This window comes from Tachyglossus aculeatus, chromosome 21 (genome assembly GCF_015852505.1).
Source record: "Tachyglossus aculeatus isolate mTacAcu1 chromosome 21, mTacAcu1.pri, whole genome shotgun sequence".
NCBI lineage: Eukaryota > Metazoa > Chordata > Mammalia > Monotremata > Tachyglossidae > Tachyglossus > Tachyglossus aculeatus.
This window is the reverse complement of record NC_052086.1, coordinates 54,450,248-54,472,259: the sequence shown is the minus strand read 5'-3', so window position 1 is coordinate 54,472,259 and position 22,012 is coordinate 54,450,248. Positions and strand designations below refer to the sequence as shown.

Sequence of the window (22,012 nt, the reverse complement as noted above, 5' to 3'; positions counted from 1 at the left end):
GCTCCGAGGAGCAGCTGGAGAGGAGCTTCCTCTATTGCGGCCAGACGCGCGGCAGCCCAGCCAGGGTCAACAGTGGCTCCAAGGCCAAGCCCGAGTCCGTCTCCACCTGCTCCGTCACCTCCCCGGACGACATGTCCACCAAGTCCGACGACTCCTTCCAGAGCCTCCACGGCAGCCTCCCCCTGGACACCTTCGCCAAGTTCGTCACCGGAGAGCGGGAGTGCCCCCGCCTGCTGCTCAGCGCCCTGTCTCAGGAGGAACTGGCCTCAGAGATCATCGTCCTGCAGGAGGCCATCAGCGAGAAAGCCCAGAAGGGCTGGGCTGGTTCGCCCCTCTTGACCAAGGACACCGGCAAATCCTCCTTCCCGCTGGAAAACCACAGCTCGTGCCTGGATCCCCTGACTAAGGACACCTGGTCCGGGCCCGGGGGCCCCACGGCCCTCCCGGAGCCCCTCCGGATGGACGACGGCCGCAGAGCCAAGGACTTCGGCCAGCAGTTGTTCGAGGACCCCACGGCTGAATTCACCGTGCCCGAATCCAAGAAGGCGGCCGGGCCTCCCCTCCCGTACGATACCGAGTCGAGCCTCCCGGCCGCTCCGGCTAGTTCCGAGACCGCCGCGTTCGACTGTTTCCCTGATCCCGCCGCCGGTTCGGCCGGCTCCGGAGACCCCGCCGACCCTTTTGCCTGGCCGGAAGAGAATCTGGGAGAAGCCTGCCCCAGGTGGGGCCTGCAACCCCCGGACCTGCCCAAGGGACTAGGCCGCGGCAAGCCCCCCGAGGGTTCCTGCCAGGAGAAGAAAAACGGCCCCGCTTGCATGGGCTTCCAGGAGGGAGGGCCGCCGGCCGACAAGGGGCGAGCAGGAGGCTTCAAGCAGGAAGAGGTCAGAGAGGCGAAGGAGGAGAAGGAGGAGGAGGAGGAGCGGCAGGCGCAGCAGGGGGAAAACAGGCTGAGGTGCCCGGGAGCCAGCAAAGTGGAGGACCAGTGGCTGGAGGACAGCCGGCACTGCTGCTCGGCCGGTGACTTTGGTGACCTTTCCTTGCTCCCCTCCGCAGACCGGAAGGACCTGGAGGCCGAGGAGTACTCTTCCCTTTGCGAATTGTTAGCCGGGCCCGAGCCGAGGGCCACGGTCCAGGATCCGTCCCCCGTCCCCGAGGCGCCCCCGCTCTGCCCCAAGGAGGAGGAGCCCGAGGAACCCCTGGTTTCGAAGGCCGACTGGGTCTCCCCCTGCCGCCTGTCCGGAGACTCCGTCATCCTCCTCGGCCCGGCGGTGGGCCCGGAATCCAAGGTGAAGAGCTGGTTCGAGTCATCCCTGCCCCACATGGAGCCCGGAGATGAGGAGGGATCCAAGAGCAGTACGACCGCCCGGGGGACCCCAGCCCTCGAGGCCGCTTGGCCGGAGGCGCCCAACAGCCCCCTGGCACCCGCAAACGCTTCTGTCAGAAAGGAGCCCGGACCCCGAGGGAAGGGCGTACGTGGCCGGAGAGGGCAGCGGGGCTGGGTAGAGGGGGAGGAGTTGGGCGGCAGGGCCCCGGCCCCGCTGCCCAAGGACCCCCAACCACCTGAGCCGGGCCCCGGGCCCTCCCGAGGCCCCGGGGAAGAACCGACTGTTCCAGGGAGGTTGGGCCCTCTCGGCAGGGGGCCGGCCGAGGGCCAGCCCAGGATGTGCACCCGCTCCTTCAGTGCCCTGAACGAGCCCCGGGCCCCCGCCCCATCCACCCCGGGCCCGCCTCCCCCGTCCGCTCCGGGAGACAGGCCCGGCGGCAAACCCAGGGCCGCCCTCAAGACAGGGAGGCGTGCGGGCAAGCCGCCCCCCAGGGCGGGGCCGAACGCCGGCAGCGAGCCCGCCAGCCCGCTACCGGTGCCCAGCCCGGCCCCGGAAGGTGGTCCACTGGGGCCGAGGGCCAGCGACACCGAGTCCGCCGACGTCTCCGGGAAGGACCAGGGATCCATGATCCTCCGGTCCCGGACCAAGGCCCAGGAGCTGTTCCGCCCCAAGCGGAGGCGGTCCACGGAGGGGAGGAGGGCCAAGAACTGCAGACCCCCCAAGAAACTCATCTCCAACAACCACCTGCCCCCGGCCTTCCAAGGGGCCGGCGGGGCCGCCCCGAAGGAAGGGAGAGGAAGCCGGAGGGAGAAGCTCCCCAAGCCCGGGGCCGGAGTCGGGGCCAAGCTACCCGACCGGCCCCTCCACTCCCTGAAGAGGAAATCCAGCTTCCTGTCCCCCGTCCCTACCAAGAAGAGGAATCTGATCCTGCGCAGCGGCGGTGGCCTCAAAGAGGACAAGGCCGAGGCCTCGCCTAGCCTCTTCAAGCGGATCTCCTCCCCGAAGAAGGCGAAGCCCGCCAAGGGCGCCGGAGAGGCCGGCCCGAAGCCCCCTCCGCCCGAGACCCCGGACGTGTGCATCAAGATCACCTCCCGGGCCGCCTTCCCGGGGGCCATGAAGACCAAGGTCTTGCCTCCGCGGAAAGGCCGCGGCCTGAAACTGGAGGCCATCGTGCAGAAGATCACCTCCCCCAGCCTGAAGAAGTTTGCTTGCAAGACGGCCGCGGCCGCCGCCGCTGCCGCCGCCGCCGCTGCGGCCACTGCCGCTGCCGCCGCTGCCGCCGCCGCCGCCGCCACTCCGACACACGGTGATCCTCTGAGCCCATCGTCCCTCCCCGACAAGGAGAGGGCCCTCAAGAATGCCAGCGTGACCCCGGCCGCGGTGGGGGAAGCGAGGCCGTCAAACCCGGGCAGGGCACAAAAGGCTCCTGCCGCTGCAGGAGCGGAGCAATTATGCAGAAATTCCAACAACAGAGCCTTAAAAGGCAAACTAATGAACAGTAAGAAACTGTCCTCTGACTGTTTCAAGGGTGAGGCCTATTCATCTCCCGAGACGCTGCAGCACGGCAGCATGGCTGCTAAGAGCCTCGGCCCGGTGCCCAAGAAGAGGAGCCGGAAAGGGAAAGCTGCAGCCCTGAGCCTGGCCAAGAACCCGCCGGAGAAGCGAACTCATCTGGCTCCCACCCTGCTCCTGGCTTCCAGGGAGAGGGCGGCGGCGGCGGCGGCGGCAGCGGCGGCCGCAGGGAGCGGGCTGGCCAGTGGCGAGGATGGGGAGGGGGGCGGAGGAGCAGAGGGAGCCGGTGGGGGGGGAGGGGGGGGGCGGGGGAGGAGGAGGGGGAGGTGGGGGAGCCGCCGCCGGAGGAGCCGGAGGAGCAGGGGGGGCAGGGGGAGGAGGAGGAGGGCTGGGGGGAGGGGGGGGAGGGGGAGGGGGGGGAGGAGGTGGGGGGAAGAAACCAAAGAGTGAGGACAAAGGCCTGGCCTCCGAGCCCCCAGAGGGGAGACCCTCGCCGCCCCAGACCCGGGGGCAGAAGCAGCCGGTGACCCACGCGGCCAGCTACAACGGCTACTCCAAGAGGCAGCGGAAGCGGCTCTCGCGCAGCAAGGCCAAGAACGTGGCTTCCCGGTGCAAGAGCCGGGCGAAGCGGCGGCGGCGGCGGCCCCAGCAGCAGCAGCAGCAGGCCCCGCCGCTCGACCCCGCGGAGCCTGAGATCCGCCTCAAATACGTCGCCTGCAAGAGGCTGCGGGCCGACAGCCGGGCCCCGCCCTTCTCCCCGTTCGTGCGCGTGGAGAAGAAGGGCCAGTTCGGGGCCACCTGCACCGTGGTCAACTCCCCCGGAGAGGAGCCCAAGGCCCAGCCCCGGCGGGAGAAGCCCCCCTCCCTCGTCCTCGTCCTCCTCGTCCTCGGCCGCCTCGCCCGCGGCCTCGTCCTCGGGCCCGGCCGCGCTCCCCGCCGGCGCCTCCCTGCAGCTGCCCCTCTCGTCCACCATGCGCCTGGGCCCCGTGATCGCCAAGAACCTCAGCGCGGCCTGTCTGGTCTGCTGTCTCTGCCGGAACCCGGCCAACTTCAAGGACCTGGGCGATCTCTGCGGGCCCTACTACCCCGAGGACTGCCTGCCCCAGAAGAAGTCACGCCTCAAGGAGAAGGCCAGGCTGCCGGAGGGGCCCCGGGAGGAGACGCCCCCGCCGCCCCCACCGGCGGAGAGAACGCTCAGGGCGGCGGAGAGCCCCTGCCCCGGCGCCAAGCCCCCGAGGCCGGACGGGGCCGCCGCCGCCGCCGCCGACTCGGCCAAGCAGAGCGCCCTCCGTTCCAGCTCCAGGGGCATGTTCAGGAAGCCCCAGAGCTGCTACTGCTGCGATGAGCGGACAACGGAAGGGGAGGAGGCCCCGGCCCCAGCCGCCCCTACCCCGGCGGACCGACCCCGGAAGCACGAGTGCAGCAAGGACGAGGCCCCCCCCGCCCGAGCCGGCTGGGGAGACCCAGGAGCACTGGGTCCACGAGGCCTGCGCCATATGGACCGCTGGGGTTTACCTGGTGGCGGGAAAGCTGTTCGGGCTGCAGGAGGCCATCAAGATGGCGGCCGACGTGGTAAGAGCCCGCTCCTGGATGGGGTCGAGTTGGAGGGTGGGGATTTTCTCCACCCGGGGCACGCAAGGGGCCTTGCGTGCTTGGGCTTCTGGGCTGGGACCCCAGTGCGGGGTGAAGCTCGCTCTGTCCTCCTTCCTTGGAGCTGGGCAAGCCGTTTAAGCAAGCTCAGAGTCTCCCTTTTCTCCCTGGTTCAGTGGGGAGAAGGACATGCCAAATCCATCTTGGCGGGGGTCTGGGGTGGGGACACGATGGGCTTTGGGGAGGCACAGATCCCGGTTCCACGTTGGCACTGTGTCCTCCTCCCTTGGATTCCCCAATGAAGGGCCAATCTTGGGCTGGACCCGGCGTCGGAAGCTCTGATGGAGACGATCTCATCTGAAGAAAATCGAAACGGGAGCCTCTTAAGTCTTGACATTTCAGGGTTGGATGAAGGAGAGCTCCTTCCTGTCCCAGTGAAAGGCAAGCTAACCCTCCTCCTTCAGCCCCTGCACCCCAGCATTCAGGATCCCTCCCCAGGGCAGTTCTGAGTTGCCGCTTCTGGATGCACCTTCCTTCTTAGTCCGGGACCATGAGAGCCTCTCGGGGCCCTCCCAAGTCCTTCACATCACCGGGAGCAGCCCGTCGCTCCCTGGGGAATCCCAGAAAACTTACATTTCTTTCCCCGCTTTCCTTGTTGTTCCCGCAACTTCCTGCCCGAGCTGCAGGTTCAAAGCAGAGTTGCCCGGCTCCCCCCAACTCCGAGCCGTCGGTTGGTCAGTCGTGATGTCGGGGTCCAGAACTGGCTTCGCCTCTCCCCAGGTGTCACGTGGCAAGGTGTTTGCCTGCCTCCCGGGGCCTCGATTTCCTAACTTCTGAAAACAGAGCGGGTCAAGCTGGGTCATAGGGTGGATTAACATGGTTCAGACCAGCCCAGAGAGCTAATATTGACCTTCGGGGGGAACCAAGGGGAATGAGTGCCTCTTGAGCCTCCCTAGGCTTTGATTTATTTGGTGCTACCCTCTCCACATCTCCCAACCCCTGGGACTCCACCCTTACTCTTCTCACCCACAGCCCAGGCCTCCCGGCACCTTACGAGGAGCAGCATGCGTGTGTGCGTGCATGGGATTTAACCAAGCGTGGCATTCCTCATTCATGCATTGGCAGGCCAGATACAGCAAGAAAGGTGCCCGCCCTTTCTCACAGTGGGAGGACAGGACAACGGATGGCTGCCTGGAGTTACAAGAGCAATCAAAGAGGAAAACAGAAGGCACAGCAAAAGGAACTCTTTCTTACCTGGCTTTTTCCTCCTCCCTCTTCTCATCACCACCAGGTTCCTTGCTTCTTCATTCATGCCTTTTCCTTTCTCCATACCCTTGGTCGCTCTCTGTTTTCACCCTCCCCAGTTCTTTTCATCCCAGACAATTAAGGTTTGGGGATCTAGCCAGCTTAGGGTAGAGGCTGTTGCCACCTCTTAGATGCAGGCCCATGCCCTGTTCTGCCTCCTGAATTGGGGTGAGAGCCATACGCTAGCTACGGCAGGGGTGTTTCCTTTCTTCAGCACCTCTCCAACCTTCTCCCCTCACCCCAAAAGAAAGATCCAACCTCAGGTTCTGCTGAGGAGCAGGCGGTCCAAAAAGAGGCCCCAGAAAACCAGAAAAGCAGGTGTGCGCTGCCTGTGGACCGGACCCTCTCACCTGCTGAGCATGTCTTCTTGATGCTGAACAAGTGTCTATCACCTGAGCAGCTTGGGCACGAACCAAACAACCTGAACTGCAACAAAGCCCAGTCATCTCCTGGGCAAGCTTCACAGGACCTGGCCCATGCTTTGCCACAGGAAACGTTGGCAGCTTGCAGGTTGGCGGAGCGGCAAGAAGCCCTCGATCGGGTTTCTCTCCGCTGTCTGTTACCATTTCACTACCTACGTCTCAGGGTGCTAAACTGTGGTTTCCCATCCTCCTTGCTCTGTTGGAGAGATTTGGGATGGACCTATAGGAGCTTGGCTTCTCCCTCTCCAAAACCCAAACTTGTATGAACCTGTGCTGCTGCCCAAGGTGCCATCCTACCTACAGCTTGGGTCAGAAAGTCCAGGAGACTGGATTCCACCAAGCAGGGGTCAGGGATTCATCACTCCAGAAGCTCTGCCTTGGTGGCAGTGCTGGGGGAAGTTGCCGGGGAGAGCTCACCAATCTCTTCCCATCGCGACCCTCACTATCCCTCCCCAGTGAACCAGGCTGTGTTCCAGACCTCACTCGGGGTTAGGGAGAGAAGAGCGATGACTTCCTGCCCTAGACCAGAGGGGGCCAAGCGTCATGATCCGAAGAGCCGCAAATCATAAGCATAACATGGCCGAGAGCTGCAGCAGCTGGCACGTCCAGCCGGCTTTCCGCGGGAGGTGGTAGGAGGCGAGTGGCAGAGAGCGGGTGTTCCTGGGACACGGGGGGATGGCTAGGAGGGGCTGAGGACAGCTGCAGTTGGGGAGGGCATGATGCACCCCTTTTGGGCCCACCTGTGCTGGGGCGCTGCTGCTACCATTGAGAGGGCCAGAGAGCAGTGGTCCACTATGGCCTGATGCCACCCCCACCGGGGCAACAGAGAAAAATTCAACAATGGAGCACCTGCCGAGAAGCTGCCGAGCATCCGAAGAAGAACCACAGTTGGGCCATCCCGGGCTTGTAGACCCGAGGTCCAGGCCCGCCAGATGCGGCGAGAAAACGACCTAGTACCTGCTGGGCTGGGATCAGCCCTCCCCACCCTGCTCTCTCACAGTATCTCGGCACCAGCGTGGGCTATTCCTCCGCAGTCCAGCACCGGGGGTCCTTCAGGGAGGTCCATCCATTCACAAGGCAAACAGATGAGTTAATTTTGACTTCTGTTTGTGCCCAAGGTCTTGGGACTTGAGAATCTGCATGGCTGCATTGCACCATTCTGCCCTGTGGGGAGAAAAGGGGTTAAGGATTATTTCCTTCCCAGGGGTCTGATGAGCTCTCTGCAGTTGTTGGATGGTGGTGAGCCCCAGAGGCCCAGAGGAGATTGGGAGCCCCGAGGAGAAGAAGGTCTCTTGCCTAAGAATAACGTAAGAGCAAATCCAGGCCGGGCGGTTAGGAGCATAAGGGGACCCTCACCCCCGCCCCCACCTCCCAGGGCTGCCACTCACCTGGAGAGCAGAGCCTGGTTTGGAGAAACAGGAAAAATTAGGGCAGCCGGCGGCTGAGGAAACTAGTGAGTTTATTGGCGATGTCCTCCTGTTAACCCCAGCAGAGTATTTGGGTCAGTCCCCCCGTGAGGTACTTTGTCCCAATCCCGCACTTCCTTGAGGCCAGAAAATTCTCTTCCTCCGATTCCTGAGTCTGACCGAATGCCTTCTGTCTTTCTCCCTCCATTTTGTGGGCTTAAAGAGATGTTCCAGCTGCCAGCAAACAGGAGCCACCGTGAGCTGCTGCCATAAAGGATGTGCCCAAACCTACCATTACGCATGCGCTGTTGACACAGGTAAGAGTTGACCATGACGGAGGGGTGGGGCCGATTCTCCCAGGGAAGAAGGCTTGACGCAGCTAGGACCCATTATATGATTCTTCTCCTCCTCTCCTACTCCATCTCTGATATGTATGTTGCTCCTCTGCAGATTGGGCAGAGGGGTCAGAAGGATGAAATGGGCAGTGGGTTAGGTGGTTGGACGCTGGTGCTCCTGGCACGTTTTCTGCAAGGATTCCTTGAAGCAACTGACTCCATTTTACAAACCAGGTTCCCTTCTTGGCACCTCAGTTTTCCCACTGGTTTCTTTTCCTTACCTCCAGAATCTGGCTCGCCCTTGCCCTTTCCCCTTCTTCTTCCCACAACAAACTTCTGGCTTTACACAAGCTCCACCTTACCCAGGGCACCTGGGATCACCACAGCCCATCCAGCAATTCCCCAAGAGCTTCTAGCCCCTGGCCCTTCATCTCCCAGACCCCGACGTTCCCTGTGAACTTCCAGCCCTCAGCCCCTTCACCTCCCAGAGCCAACCAATGGTGGGGTACCCCGAGAACTTCCAGCCCTCATGACCTTCCTTCATCCCCCAGACCCAGATGGTGGCAGGGTTTCCCAAGAGCTTCCAACCCTCAGGTCCTTCATCTCCCAGAGCCCGATAGTGCCAGGGGTGAGCAGAAAACCCCTTCCCTAGGGATCAAGATGGGACCCAAGTCCATTCCCTCTGAGAAGCCACCCACAAACCCAGGGCTCTGAGTTGGCAGGTTCAAAAGCTTCCCGAATGCCTCCCCTTGGCCAGGAAGCTGCTGTGGGCATCAGCCTCCCCTCAGAGCTCCCTGGGGAAGCCCAAAGCTTAATAGTCACCATCCAAGAATGCCAAAAAATACTTCTTTTGGAATAAGAGAGGGCCCAATGAGGCAGGTAGCTTCTTTCTAACTAATTAAAACAAATAATCACCACAGAAAGCTGTGTGCACCGAAGACCGGAGCTCGTCTTCTCTGCCCAGCCTGAGCCGGAGGCTTCCCCAAATGCTCAGCAAGGGCCTGGCACCCAGCATTCTGCATTCAGAAACCAAAAGAGGTTCGTATTCCCTGGGGAGTCATCAGCCTGCCGCAAACTTTTTTTTTTCAACTACAGAGTGCTCCTCTTGCCTCAGGCCAGCAGAACGGGCTGTATAATAAGGCTAATTTTTTTAAAAAAATCCTCTTGATTCTTAAAGACCATTTCACAATTAGTCCCAAAGCCAGCTTCTCCGGGGATTGCACAAAGGAAACAGTCAATAGGTTGAATGTGGTGCCAAGTCTGCTATCTTGGATCTCATCTTCAGGATCAGAGCCCTGAGTGTTTACTCTTTTTTTAAAAAAAAATGGCATTTGTTAAGTGCTTACTTACTACATGCCAGGCACTATACTAAGTGCTGGGGTGGATACAAGCTAATCAGGTTGGATACAGTCCACGTCCCATGTGGCACTCACAATCTTAATCCTTATTTTTTTAGATGAGGTAACTGAGGCTCGGAGAAGTTAAGTGACTTGCTCAGGGTCACACAGCGGACAAGTGGTGGAGGGGAGATTAGAACTCAGGTCCTTCTGAGGCCCAGGGACGTGCTCTATCCACTAGGCCATGCTGCTTCTCCTCATTACTCCCTGAAGATTAAAGTGCAGTGGCAGAAGCCCTTTCTCTGGCAATTTCTTGCACTTACCCATGTCTCCAAGGATGTGGGTCTGTGGAGGAGTTAGAGAGTTGCCATCCCGAGGTGTCGTTTAAAGTTTGAGAGCAGTCCGTGAAGTTGATTTGGCTGGTTGCAGAGAAAAGTATCCCTCTTCCTCTCCCCCACGGGGATTTTGGTTTGTGTGGACCAGCAAGGCAGCCCAATGTTGAAACATTGAGCTTTGTGGGATGGTAGTCCTCTAAGATGAAGTCTTCATCACTTCCTTAAGTCTGAAGGAAAGTTTAAAAAAACAACCTCAAACCCTGAGCAATTTCAACATCCTATTTCAGGCATATGTTCTGAAGGCAGGGATATTAGTTACAGCTCAGCCTGGAACATTCTAGGCATTTGGATCTCCATAAACCCAACAAGGAACGTTAGGTGCCGGAGCCAGGGGTATTTTCTTTGGTTTTTCCCTCTTTAAAAGCTGGGGATATTAAAGGAAGAATTCCTTGGGAATGCCACGTTAAGGTTTTCCCCACCACAGTCAGGTTCTCTGAGTTAATGGTAGCTCATTGCACGGAGGCGGTGGTTTGGATTACTGGTTAGATGGTGAAATATGAAACCTGAAGAATGTGCAAAGTGGGTGAGAGACTGTGACTAGGAGAAACTCAACTTAGGCATTTCTCCGTCTCTCCCTCTCTCTGTGTGATTGTGTGTGTGTGTGTGTGTGTGTGTGTGTGCGCGCACTGTTTGTTGCATTGGGGGAGCTGATTGCTGTAGAGTGAATACAGCAAAAAAACACGGGAAAGATATACTTTCCCTCTTCGAGTGTGTTGGAATGGGAAAGAAGATAGGGATTTCCCAGGGAAAGTGAGGGCACAAGGTCAGAGGGACTCAAGAGAGGGGTGCCTTCACCCTCCCCTCCCCCATCCCCACACCTCCAGGGAATCTTTTGCAATCACATCACTTGCCTGGGGGTCCAGGGCCAGCCCCGACCTCACAAACTGGATGGGAATGGTGCAGAAAAGAGAAATCATCTCTGGCAAGAAAACAGCCTCCCCAGAGCAAGGGAAAGAGAAGAAGGAAACCTTGGTGTTTTCCCGTCTGTTTCTGCCTTTCCTTCTCTTAGACTTTCTCCTTGTCCTGTCACCAGGGAGTCCCACTACGCTCCCAGCTCTCACTTCTCCCAGAGTTCGTGTTCCCATACTGTCAACCCTCCAGTATCCATTTGCAACTGCCCCCATGAGAGGAGGGGGCCGGTAGAGCTGCAGCTCTTTCTCAAGCAGCGGAAGCCTGGAGCAGGAAGACCACCCTTCACTCCTCGGGTTAAGGAAGCATCAGCTGGGGCAGGGGCAGTGGCTGCCAATAGGGAAGCCCGAACCCCACAGGGTGGACAGCTGAGCATTCCTCCCGGGAGCAATGTTTGAACCCCCGGGTCCAGGGGGCTTGCTCAGCGGCTCTCCCCTCCATCCTCAGTGAATGAATCCCCCTGAAAAGCCCCCTTTCTGTTTGAAGTGTAACTGGCCATCTTGGCAGGAGAGAGATCACAAGATGCGTGGTGCCAGGGCTCCAGGCCGGCAGAGCCAGAGGGAGGGGGAAACTGCAGTGCAGCAGGGTGGGGGAGAATGTTCTAACAACATAGGAGAGCTCTGAGTCTCTCACTTCCGTGAGCCTGGGCCTCACACACAGACTGGAAGCAGATGGCCTGCCTGGTTCCCCGGTGGTTAGTGCTCCGCGCCGGCACAAGGGAGGCTTGCGTTTGGTTCCCGGTCTCGGGTTCCCATCCCGTGAGCTGTAAGACATGGGAAAGCAGTCCCCAGATCGCTCAACTGAGAGATGCCAGAGCCGGGGGAAGAGAGGGCGGAGAGGGGGGAAGATCCGATTTGTCCCTCCTTCAGCCCAAGTTGGGACCAGGGTCCCCAGAACCAGACCCAAAGTGGAGGCGATGGAATGGATTTACTGCGGGATCTCTCCTGGGTCTCTGCTATGGCACTTTCTGGGAGGCAGCCTGGTCCTTGCAGGCTGTCTGCCCCCTCCCTTTACCTACCTGGTGTAAGAAAGGTGACTTCAGGGTTCTATCCGCAGACGAAGTCTCCTCTATACTGCCCCGCCCTCCCCCCCGCCCCAAACCCCCAACCCCCAACCAAGAAGTGGCTGGCGGAGAATGTAGGGGGTGAAAACGGGGTCAGTGGACTCTGAGAGTCCCCCTCCCCGCTTCCTCTGGTTCTAACAGTGGACTTGTCTCTTTGCTCCTAGGTTGCGTATTAGTAGAAGAGAACTTTTCATTGAAATGTCCTAAACATAAGGTATGTGAAATGCCCTCCATCTCCTCCCTTTAGTTTGCTCCCTTGGGGCCCAGAAGTCATGCTCTCTCTCCTGCTTCCCCGGCCGCTCCCAACTTTGTCTTGGATCCCTGGCCCCAGAGTCCCGACAGCTTTCCTGGCCAGGCCCTGATGGGTGCATCGGAAGTATTTCTTCGAGCTCCAGAGGCCTTGACTGAACCCGCCTGGGTTCTATTACCGTCCCATGGGGCCGGGCAGCCAGAGGGAAGCACACACCTGCTGCCACTTCAACCCTCCTGTGCTAGGGTCACGTAGCCTCAGAGGAGTCTGGGAGATTCAGGTGTCCCCCACCCTAATCCCATCAGGCAGCCGGGAGCCTGGCTTCCTCCTGGGGCTGAACTTGCCTTGCCTGACCTTAGATTCACCTTCTTCCTTCCCCACCACATCTCTCTCCTGCTTCAGAAATGCATCACGTTCTCCCTATTTCTACTCTCTGCCTCAGTAGCCTCCACCTCTGGCGAGTCATCCTGTATGCTTATTACCCTTCAGGAGAGAGAGAGAAAAAAAGTTCTGCTTGAATCCCCCATTCGCTCCCAGGGCTGCTTATTTTTAGCTCCTGCCTCCAGTTCCTGAATCCTTCGCCAGTCCAGTGGTCTCTGGCTGTCTGTCTCCTTTCACATGTTGGGAGGCAGGGAGCAGGGTGAGAGAAGAAGATGGGAGGAAGAAAAGGGGATGGGGAGGTGATGAGCACCCCCGCTCCCCAGCCTTGGTCGAAGAGCACCAAGCCTATTACAAAGGGGCTTTGTCTCCCACCTTGGCAGCCCAAGGTTTCCTAATGCTGACCGGCACCCGGATGCTGGTTAATTTAATCAGTGCTTAGAGCTGTCTCTCCCCATCTCGCCGGTGCGCACGCCTTATTATTCGCAATTAATCAGTGGGAGACGGGGCAGGTTGGCACACGCTGGTCATAAGCATCTCCTTATAAATCAGGCAAATCGAGGGGGAGGAAGGAAGCGGAAAGAGACCAGGCAGCACTGAGCTCAGAAGGCAAGAGGCAGTGGGGGCTTATGCGTGGGGCAAGGACTCTGGTCCCTGTCCTGGCTGGGCCTAGCGGCCCAGGGTGGCCAGGGGAGGCCCGGGGGGCCAGGCACTAAGGATCAGAGGGAAATAGCTCCTGTGCAGAGAGGAGGGGTGCAGATGGAGATGGGGCTGGGCCCTGGGGTTTGCAGGATGGGGGCAGAAATGATCCTAAGGGGGGTTTGGGTTGGGGGCCATGGGGATTGGGAATGGGAATGGGAATTCCAGGTCTTCCCAAAAGCAAACGCTACTGCCCCCTAGTGGGAGCGAGCCCCAGGAGCAGGGTGAGGACCCCCCCCCCCCCCCCCAGTTTGGTTTAAACGGTATTTGATAATAATTCTGGTATTTGTTAAGCGTTTACGGTGTGTCAAGCACTGTACTACGTGCTGGGGTGGATACAGACAAATCGGGTTCAATCAATCAATCGTATTTATTGAGCGCTTACTGTGTGCAGAGCACTGTACTAAGCGCTTGGGAAGTACATGTTGGCAACATATAGAGACGGTCCCTACCCAGCAGTGGGCTCGCAGTCTAAAAGGGGGAGACAGAGAACAAAACCAAACATACTAACAAAATAAAATAGATATGTGCAAGTAAAATAAATAACTAGAGTAATAAATATGTACAAACATATGTACATATAAGCAGGTGCTGTGGGGAAGGGAAGGAGGTAAAATGGGGGGATGGAGAGGGGGATGAGGGGGAGAGGAAGGAAGGGGCTCAGTCAGGGAAGGCCTCCTGGAGGAGGTGAGCTCTCAGTAGGGCCTTGAAGGGAGGAAGAGAGCTAGCTTGGTGGATGGGCAGAGGCAGGGCATTCCCTCTCAGTAGGGCCTTGAAGGGAGGAAGAGAGCTAGCTTGGTGGATGGGCAGAGGGAGGGCATCCCAGGCCCGGGGGATGACGTGGGCCGGGGGTCGTTGGCAGGACAGGCGAGAACGACACACGGTGAGGAGATTAGCGGCGGAGGAGCGGAGGGTGCAGAGTGGGCTGGAGAAGGAGAGAAGGGAGGTGAGGTAGGAGGGGGCGAGGTGATGGACAGCCTTGAAGCCGAGGGTGAGGAGTTTCTGCCTGATGTGCAGATTGATTGGTAGCCACTGGACCACTGGGTTCGACACAGTCCCTGTCCCATGTGGGGCTCACAGTCTCAACCCCCATTTTAGAGATGAGGAAACTGAGGCACGGAGAAGTGAAGTGACTTGCCCGTGGTCACCCAGAAGAAAAGTGGAGGAGCTGGGTTTAGAACCCACGACCTTCTGGCACCCAGGCCTATGCTGTATCCACTACGCCATGCTGCTTCCCTGTTAAGCACTTACCATGTGCCAGGCATTGTACTAAGCCCTGGGGTAAATACACATTTACTCAGGTTGGACACAGTCTATGTCCCACAAGGAGCTCACAGTATTAATCCCCATTTTACAGGTGAGGTAACTGAGGCACAGAGAAGTTACGTGACTTGCCCACCGTCGCACAGCCGACAACTGTACTATTCTATTTATTTTGCTAATGATGTGCATCCAGCTTTATTTCTACTTATTCTGACGACTTGACACCTGTCCACATGTTTTGTTTTGTTGTCTGTCTCCCCCTTCTAGACTGTGAGCCCGTTGTTGAGTAGGGACCGTCTCTATATGTTGCCAGCTTGTACTTCCCAAGCGCTTAGTACAATGCTGTGCACACAGTAAGCGCTCAATAAATATGATTGATTGAATGAATGAATGAAAAGTGGTGGGACTGTAACCGAGGTCCTTCTGACTTCCAGGACTGTGTTTTATCCACTAGGCCATGCTGCTTTTCAACGCCTCCCGTGTTGTGCTAATATGATGGCATTCCGAGCCCCTTCTCTGCCTGGGGGCTCCCAGAGGTTGTTCCCGAGTGAGTCGGGCAACCCGGAACGGGAGCACCGTCGGGGTGTTGAGCCCCCGCCAGTTTCACCCCCACTGTGGCTTTCTCTTCCAGAGGCCGCCGTTGTAATCCACCCACTGGAGACTCATCTCCTCCGTCTGGCCAGAAGATGCCACGAGAGCGCTGTGCCCTCCACCCCCTCCACCCCGCCCCCACTTCCCACCAGGGCCGAGGCCAAGACCACCCTGATGGCCGAAGCAAAGAGGAACGAACGGACCCTTGTTGTTAGCCTGCGCCCCTCTCCTGTGCCTCCCGCCTCCACTCCCCACCCAGGTTAGAGTCTCTCATCTGAACGCCAGGAGCCGGGGTGGCCCCAGAGTCTCCCCTTGCCGCCAGGGACCCAGAGCTGACCCATGGGGCTCAGTATTACTCCAGGCTTGGGGCCCAGCCGACTGACTTGTCCCCTCGCTCCACCTGGGGCAGAGGCCCGGGTAACCCCTGACCAGAGAACTGGAACCTCCCTGACGGAACTGGATTCTGAACCTGCTCTCTCCACCGCTGCCGCCCGTTTCCCAACCCGGGGTCACGTTGAGTCCTCAAGCCCTCGCCCCCGGAAAGCGGGTCCACTGAGGCACCCGCGGCTCGGCCCCCTCCCACTGAGCCTCTTTGCGGGGCAGAACCAGTTGCTGGAGGCGGTGCGTGCCAGGGACAAGTCTTCCCCAGGCCCGGGCGGTGAGGCCAGGCAGCACAAACGCCTCATTGTTCTCTACCTTCTGCCAACATCCTCGCGCCTGCCAGGACTGGAACCCAGGGCCCCACTTGGGTTCTTTTACTCCTAAATACTTGCTGTTTTGGAGGGAATGTCACTCCCCCCTCCACCTCCACCAAACTTGGTCTGTCTCTGTGCATTCTGGGGTAGATCCAAAATGGGAGAGGAAGCCGGGGATAAAGCCAGGTCCTACCGGAGTCTCGGCCGGATGGGAAAAGGGGAGGGCGGACCTTCCCTCTGCTGCCCGGCGAACCCAGTTCACCACCCTGCTCTTGTCTAGCCCAACCCTTCTCCGGCTCCTCTCAGCAACAGCCCAACTGCCCTCCCCTCACTAGGCTCTGCTGCCGCCCACCTGCTTCGGCCTTCCCTGCCAGCACAGTTCAGAGTAATCTGTTGAGAAGAGCATCCTTGCGCAGCGAAGAGAGACCTCAGGCCCTGGCCTGCCCCCATTCATGAGAGAACCCTCCCCCATGCTCCCCCCAGCAAAACACACTCACACACTACCCTGCTACCTGGGCTGAGCTGTCTGACGGCCGGGCGGCTGACACCAAACCAGCAAATCTGAATCTCACCAGCCTGTGTGGGAGGGACTGCTCGGCCGGGCTTCTCCTGTTTCCCACAGGAAACGGCAGTGGGTCCCGCCGAGACACGGCGAGGGGGCCGGGGTGGCATCGGGAAGGGCTGAGCCCCAGGGTCAGATGTGAGCTATCAACTTCGTCCTTCACTTTCGCGTCCCAGACTCGCCTCGTGGTCCCTTGGGTAGCCCTTGGGCCACTTCTAGTCTCCAAGTTGATCAGTCCATCGATGGTATTTGTTGAACACCTACCGTGTGAACAGTTCCATACCGCTTAGGAGAGTGCAAATGAGTTAGAAGACACTATCCCTGCCAATCCCCTCCGGTCGAATCCTTGCTTTGGTACCTTTGATTCCAGGCTAAAAGGGTGCTTCCCGCTGCCGGTCTCGACTACTCATGTGATTTGACCCAAGCTGCAGCAGGGCTGATCTGAACCACCTCAGGGCAGGATGCACTTTTGCGAGGTGGGATCTGTCTCCTGGAGGGGAAGGTGTGGAAGCGGAGAGGGTGTCATCTCTCAATCCATCAGTAGAGCTAGGGTAGTGGTTTGGGGCCTTTCGAGTGGAAAGCAGCAAAGAGCTGACAAGAAGCGACAAGCTGGTAAACTGCAAGCGGTTAGCAACATTCTGCCATCTCTCTTGCTGAGCAGCGGCCCCGCTGGGAGGCCGTTCACCTGGGCAAGGTCACGGGGGTCCCTATTGGCCCCCTTGACTGTGCGACATCTGGTCACCCTGGGTCATTTGCAGTCACGTCCGAGGGTGGGGGCCCAAACCATTTCTCCGAGTCTGTCCCGGGGGTGGTTGATGGCGGTTTGAGCTCATCCCACGGGGTGACTTCCCAATCCTTGGATTGTCCTTCATCAGCACACCTGGAACTGCCGCCCCACCCCATGATGATGAGAATGCGCTACGTGGCCCTCCGTCATATGACTGTGCTGGTTTGTCCTTATCCCTGCTTCGTTCATGCCTCCATCGCTCAGCTGCTCTAAGAAGCCCTGCTCCTTCGTCGTCCTCCCCCTCTCCTTCAGGGCCTGGCTCCGTGCCTGTGACCCAGATCCATTGCTGGCGATGTCGGTGGGCCCGGAGACCTCGCCGGCTGGCATCTCGGAGTTGCCCCACGGCACCCGCTGCGAACTGGGAGATCAAAGGCGGCAGCGGCGGCTGCTGCTACTGCAGCTGCCCAATTAGGAGGCAGTTTCAGGCCAGTCCGTTTATCGGGTTCCAAGTTGGCTTCATTCTTGGCATCGGTCCTCACCTCCCCTCACTCGGCCCCCTGGGTATCCATCCGGTGGCCTGGGTTGTCTTATCTTACACTTCTCATTCTGCGTAGCCCCCTCCCTGACTCTCTCCTGCCTATCACCCGGCCGGCCTGGTGGCTCCCTGGACCGGCCACTCCCTGGGGCTGGCTCTGGGGGTGTGCACGTGTGCGTGCGTGTGTGTGTGTGTCCATCCCCGAGTGGCCCGTCAGCTTAAACCCACACTGTCCAACACTCCCAGCAGCAACGAGGGCGGCTCCGCCAAGATGGGTCACGCATGGAAAGAGGTTGTCGTTTCTACGGATATATAGTTATATATAAACGTGAGATATGTATATATATAGTAAATATATATATATATGCACACACGACACAACACACACACACACACGTGTGTATATATAGCTGTTCATTTCCATAGTGCAATGTAAGCATGTGTGTGTACTGACTGAGACCTGGAGCCTGGGGAGGGTGCAAGAAAACTTCCCCATGAGAGCCCAGTGTGTCAGCAACTACATGAACCATGTGGCCAAAAGACAGATCGTGTGTACAGGATATATAGATATATCTATATAGATCTCTATATAGATATCTATATAGATATATAGAGATATATATATGCTATTTTATATATATATATGCATACACACACATATACATATATATATATATATGTTATATATAATATATATACGTTGGAAACGTGCTAGCTTCTATTTCACCACATCTGTTCCCCTGGAGTCAAGTCCAAAGAGGTGGGAGTGAGGAGGTGGAGGAGGAGGAGAAGGGCATTAGGGAGGAGCGGTGAAACAAGAAAACAAACGCCCCGGCCAGGAACCCACAACCAGTCTTCAAGTCACCCGTATGTGCGTAGCTCTCTGCTCTATATACCGCTCACACCTGGCTTGTTCTTTCGTCGTCGTCCCTGTCGTCGTCGTCATCCCTATCCCTGTCCCCGTCCCCCTTCACGCCCACCGCCCCCAGGGAGGGGGCTGAGGGAAGCCGGCCTGCCAACTGGCACCTCGGACTCTGGAGGCGGCGGCCCGGGCCCCGGGGTCCCGGAATCCCGCTTCCCTTAGTGGCATCTTGTACATATGACTGTAAAATGGTAAACTGTGTGTATTATATATTGCCTCATTATATAGTGTATATATATGTATACATATACATATATATAATATATATGAAGACTGTAAATGTTAAGACTAGTGTTCTTATTAGTATATTGCTTCACACTGAAGATTGTGTGTAACGAGCTGTTTCTAAAAGATGTTTATTTTCCTTAAGAGTAAAAAACAGGTCATTGCATTCAAAACCGTCAATAAAGATACAACAATTGTTTTGGAAGTCTTCCGCCGAGGGTGTGTCTGAGTCTCCTGGATGCCAGGGACTGTTGCTATGGCCTCAGCCCCCTCGCCCTGCCCTGACCCTGGTCAGCAGAGGCAGTTGAAGTCCCTGGAGGGTGGAAGGGAGGAGGGTGAGGGCAGGCTGGGGTTAAGACTCCAGCAGGGACTTGGTCTTTCTCAAGCATCCCTTTGGCAGGTTGGGGTGGGTTTGGCCGGCCGGTTCCCTCCAAAAGCGAGGCGCTTTAGTGGCAGCAGGGAAAGCTGGAGGAGAATTTGTCTCCTCCGTCGCTCCCTAAGGTTCCTGAGACCAGCCCCGCGTTGCCCTCACAGTTGCTACAACCTGGCCGGCCCGTCCTGGCGCTGCACACCCCTCGCCCCTACCAGGCAGCAGGCAGTTTCGCTTGCCTTCAGTCTGTGGAAGGGAAAGCAGAGGGAGGGAGGAGGCCCAGTCTGGCCCGTGGGGAGCATACCCCACCGGGGCAACCATTTTCATGCCCCACGAGAGAAGGTGGGACAGGGCGGGATTCAGAAAGAAAGTTCCCCTAAGATAATAATAATAATAATGGTATTTGTTAAGCGCTTACTATGTGCAAAGCACTGTTCTAAGCACTGGGGGGATACAAGGTGATCAGGTTGTCCCACGTGGGGCTCACAGTCTTAATCCCCATTTGACAGATGAGGTACCTGAGGCCCAGAGAAGTGAAGTGACTTGCCCAAAGTCACACAGCTGACAGTTGGAGGAGCTGGGATTTGAACCCCTGACCTCTGACTCCAAAGCCCAGGCTCTTTCCACTGAGCCACACTGCTTCTCATGGTTGTCTCCTAGCTGAAGCATGAGTGTCACTCAGTAGATGCCATTTTCTTCCGTTACTGGAGAAATGGTTTTCACAGTTGCCGTTTCCCGCCGGGCAACCCTAAGATGGTGCAAAGACCGGCAGATAAGCTGAAAGCTGAGGGAGCAGGGAGGGCCACGGCTGGGCCCAGAGAGGTGGTTCCTGTTTGTTTCAGCAAAAGGAGCTGGCTCCCTCTCCCAGAGTTCCTGGCACACGACAATCCACGAAACAGGAGCTCAGTCAAACTCAAAACTTGAGGAGTCAGCTCGAGTTCCTCAAGCCCAACCCCAGGGATGTACCTCAGGCCACTCTGGCTCTACTCAAGGCAGTCTCTTGGAATGCCCCCCAAGCCATTTGCTGCCAATAGAAGGCTCTCCCTCCCTGAGCCCTCAGTTCTCCAGAAGGCTGTCCTTGACTCGGGATGATTTGTTTCCTTCCCTGCTCACTGAGCACCCCGGGAGAGTCACCTTGGGAACCTGAGAGAGGGAGGATACCAGGTTACGGAAGGGTTCATGAGACATCACCGAGACCCGCGCCACACTGCCATTCTCCTCCTAGGTGGTGTCAGGGCTGAAGAATAGCCCGTGTGTTCAAGAGAGTGAACGAGTGAGTGAGTGAGTGCTGGGCCAGGTGTGATGTGTGGTGTTGAGCGGTGCTTGGCTGATTCCCTGTGATTTTTCTGCTCATCCCACATTCCTTTCTCTTTCAGCCCCTCTGCCCACAACACGCATGCCACTGCTGCCAGAAGCCTAAATCAGAGAAGCTGCCCTCTCCCCAGCAGGAGGTAGTCCCCCTAGGGCATTGGGCACCTGAACGAAGGACAAGTAATAAATTATTGCAGCCTTGCAATGAAGTTTCTTTGGTAGCTGGATGGAGAAGGGAGGGAAAGGGAATGACACGCCCCATAGGTCAGGTCTGGGAAATCTCAGACGGCAAGACTGGGTAGGGGGCCCCTGAGTCGCCTCCGATCCAGATGGGAAGGGCCTGGTAGAGGGACCCCCTTTCTCCATAAAAATAAAAACCAAGTTATAAATAATTCTTCCCTTTAATTCTTTGTACAAAACTTCTTGAACTATGAAAATAAAGTTTGCGAAGGAAAAAATTCATCCAAGTTCTCTGGAGGCCTAGGAGGCTAGTGCAGTGGCAAGGAGGGGAGGGACGGGGCCAGGGGAAGGATCTACAGCATGGACAGGGGCACGTGGCCGAAGCCTCCAGCTCCTTCCCCGCACCGCAGTCTCCCTCAGGGCTCGGACTTCCCTCATTCACCCGGGCCCAACGACCCTGGTCTGCCCAATGGCCCACTCGGGGCTCAAGCCTCCGTGGCCAAAAAGCAAGACCTTACCGGGAGCCCCCGGGACTGGACAGATGGTTGGCCTTGGGGGCCGGGCGGGTGGTGGTAATGCCAGTCCTCTGATGCTAAACTCAGTGAGGGGAAGGGGCTGGGCTCCTCTGGAGCTGAGTTGGGGGGCTGGTCAATGACTCTCCTGCCACTCTTTTGCAGCTGGGTTACACGGCAAGAGCTGGGGGGTGGGAAGGAGGACGCAAAGAGTCAAGAGCTTTCACGGGAAGTCTTGGGAGAGGGGAGGGACAGTGGCAAAAGCTGCCAGAGGTGGGTGGAAAGAGCAGGTGGGGTTCGCCGATGGAAGACTCGGGGGGATGGAAGGGGGCAGGAAGCCACTGGCGGTCCCTGGGGACCAGACGGGGGGGCCTCTCCGGGGCGAAGATGCTCCACCCTGGGGAAAGGAGGGGAGGGAGAGAAAGCTCTCACTTCGTTTTGGCATGAGCTGGGGGGGAAAACCCAAATCCTGGGAGAAGAGGCTTAGAAGGGATGGTAAACAGCTTAGGCTGCAGCAGGGGTTTTTAGGAGCAACCAGGTTACCAGAAAGCAGGTCTGGGGCTGCAACTCTCCCCATCTTCGCCCCCGTTTCCTCCAGCTGCAGGAGCCAAGTGGCCTCCCCGTCCCCTGCAATACTGCCAACTGGCCAGCGGGGGGCGCCCCGGTCCCGCCCTGCAAGTGGCTGCGAGGCCCTAGGAGACAGAGGTCCCCCTCTCCCCTCTCCTCCCTTCCTCCCACCCTCCTTCCCTCCCTTCACACATCCCCTTCCCTCGCCCTGGATTCCTGGGGCTGATTAAAAGTGAAAGCTAAAGCCCTCATTATCCACGGACCATTAAATGCTAAAATCAAACCGATCAATTTCCCAGCCGGGGCTCTTGGCCTCTCAGACTTAAAGGCCCCTGATAATACCAAGAAGACCCAACGGTTGCGGGGATCCCTGCCCTCTGCCCTGGGGAGTGGCTGGGGGGGCGGAGGGAAGTGGAGGCAGTCTTGTAGCCCGGGCAGGAAGCTTGGGGGGCTGCTGGGGGGGTGGGGGGGTGGAAGGGGGCCCTCCCTAAGGATCCCTCTGAGCAGTCGGCAGGTGGGAAAAGACCGGCGGGCCCTGACATCTCCCCGCCCCCTCTCCCCCAAAGGCCCCTGCCCGCTACCAGGCCCCACTGGGCTCTGGCTCCCGAAGGGCAGGACCAAGCCCC

At 58.4% G+C, this 22,012-nt stretch overlaps 1 protein-coding gene across 1 annotated transcript in view; it reads left to right on the top strand.

Annotated features, from left to right (window-relative positions):
* RAI1 (retinoic acid induced 1) overlaps positions 1-17,601 on the top strand; it is a 212,401-nt gene extending 194,800 nt beyond the window's left edge. The window contains 7 exon segments of the mRNA XM_038762790.1: positions 1-3,084; positions 3,263-3,701; positions 3,703-4,273; positions 4,275-4,409; positions 7,784-7,877; positions 11,764-11,813; positions 14,821-17,601. The exon segment at positions 1-3,084 is cut by the window's left edge and continues 1,733 nt beyond it. Of these exon segments, the coding sequence (XP_038618718.1) occupies positions 1-3,084; positions 3,263-3,701; positions 3,703-4,273; positions 4,275-4,409; positions 7,784-7,877; positions 11,764-11,813; positions 14,821-14,835 (4,388 nt within the window). The 3' untranslated portion in view covers positions 14,836-17,601.
* Positions 17,602-22,012: the final 4,411 nt, after the last annotated feature.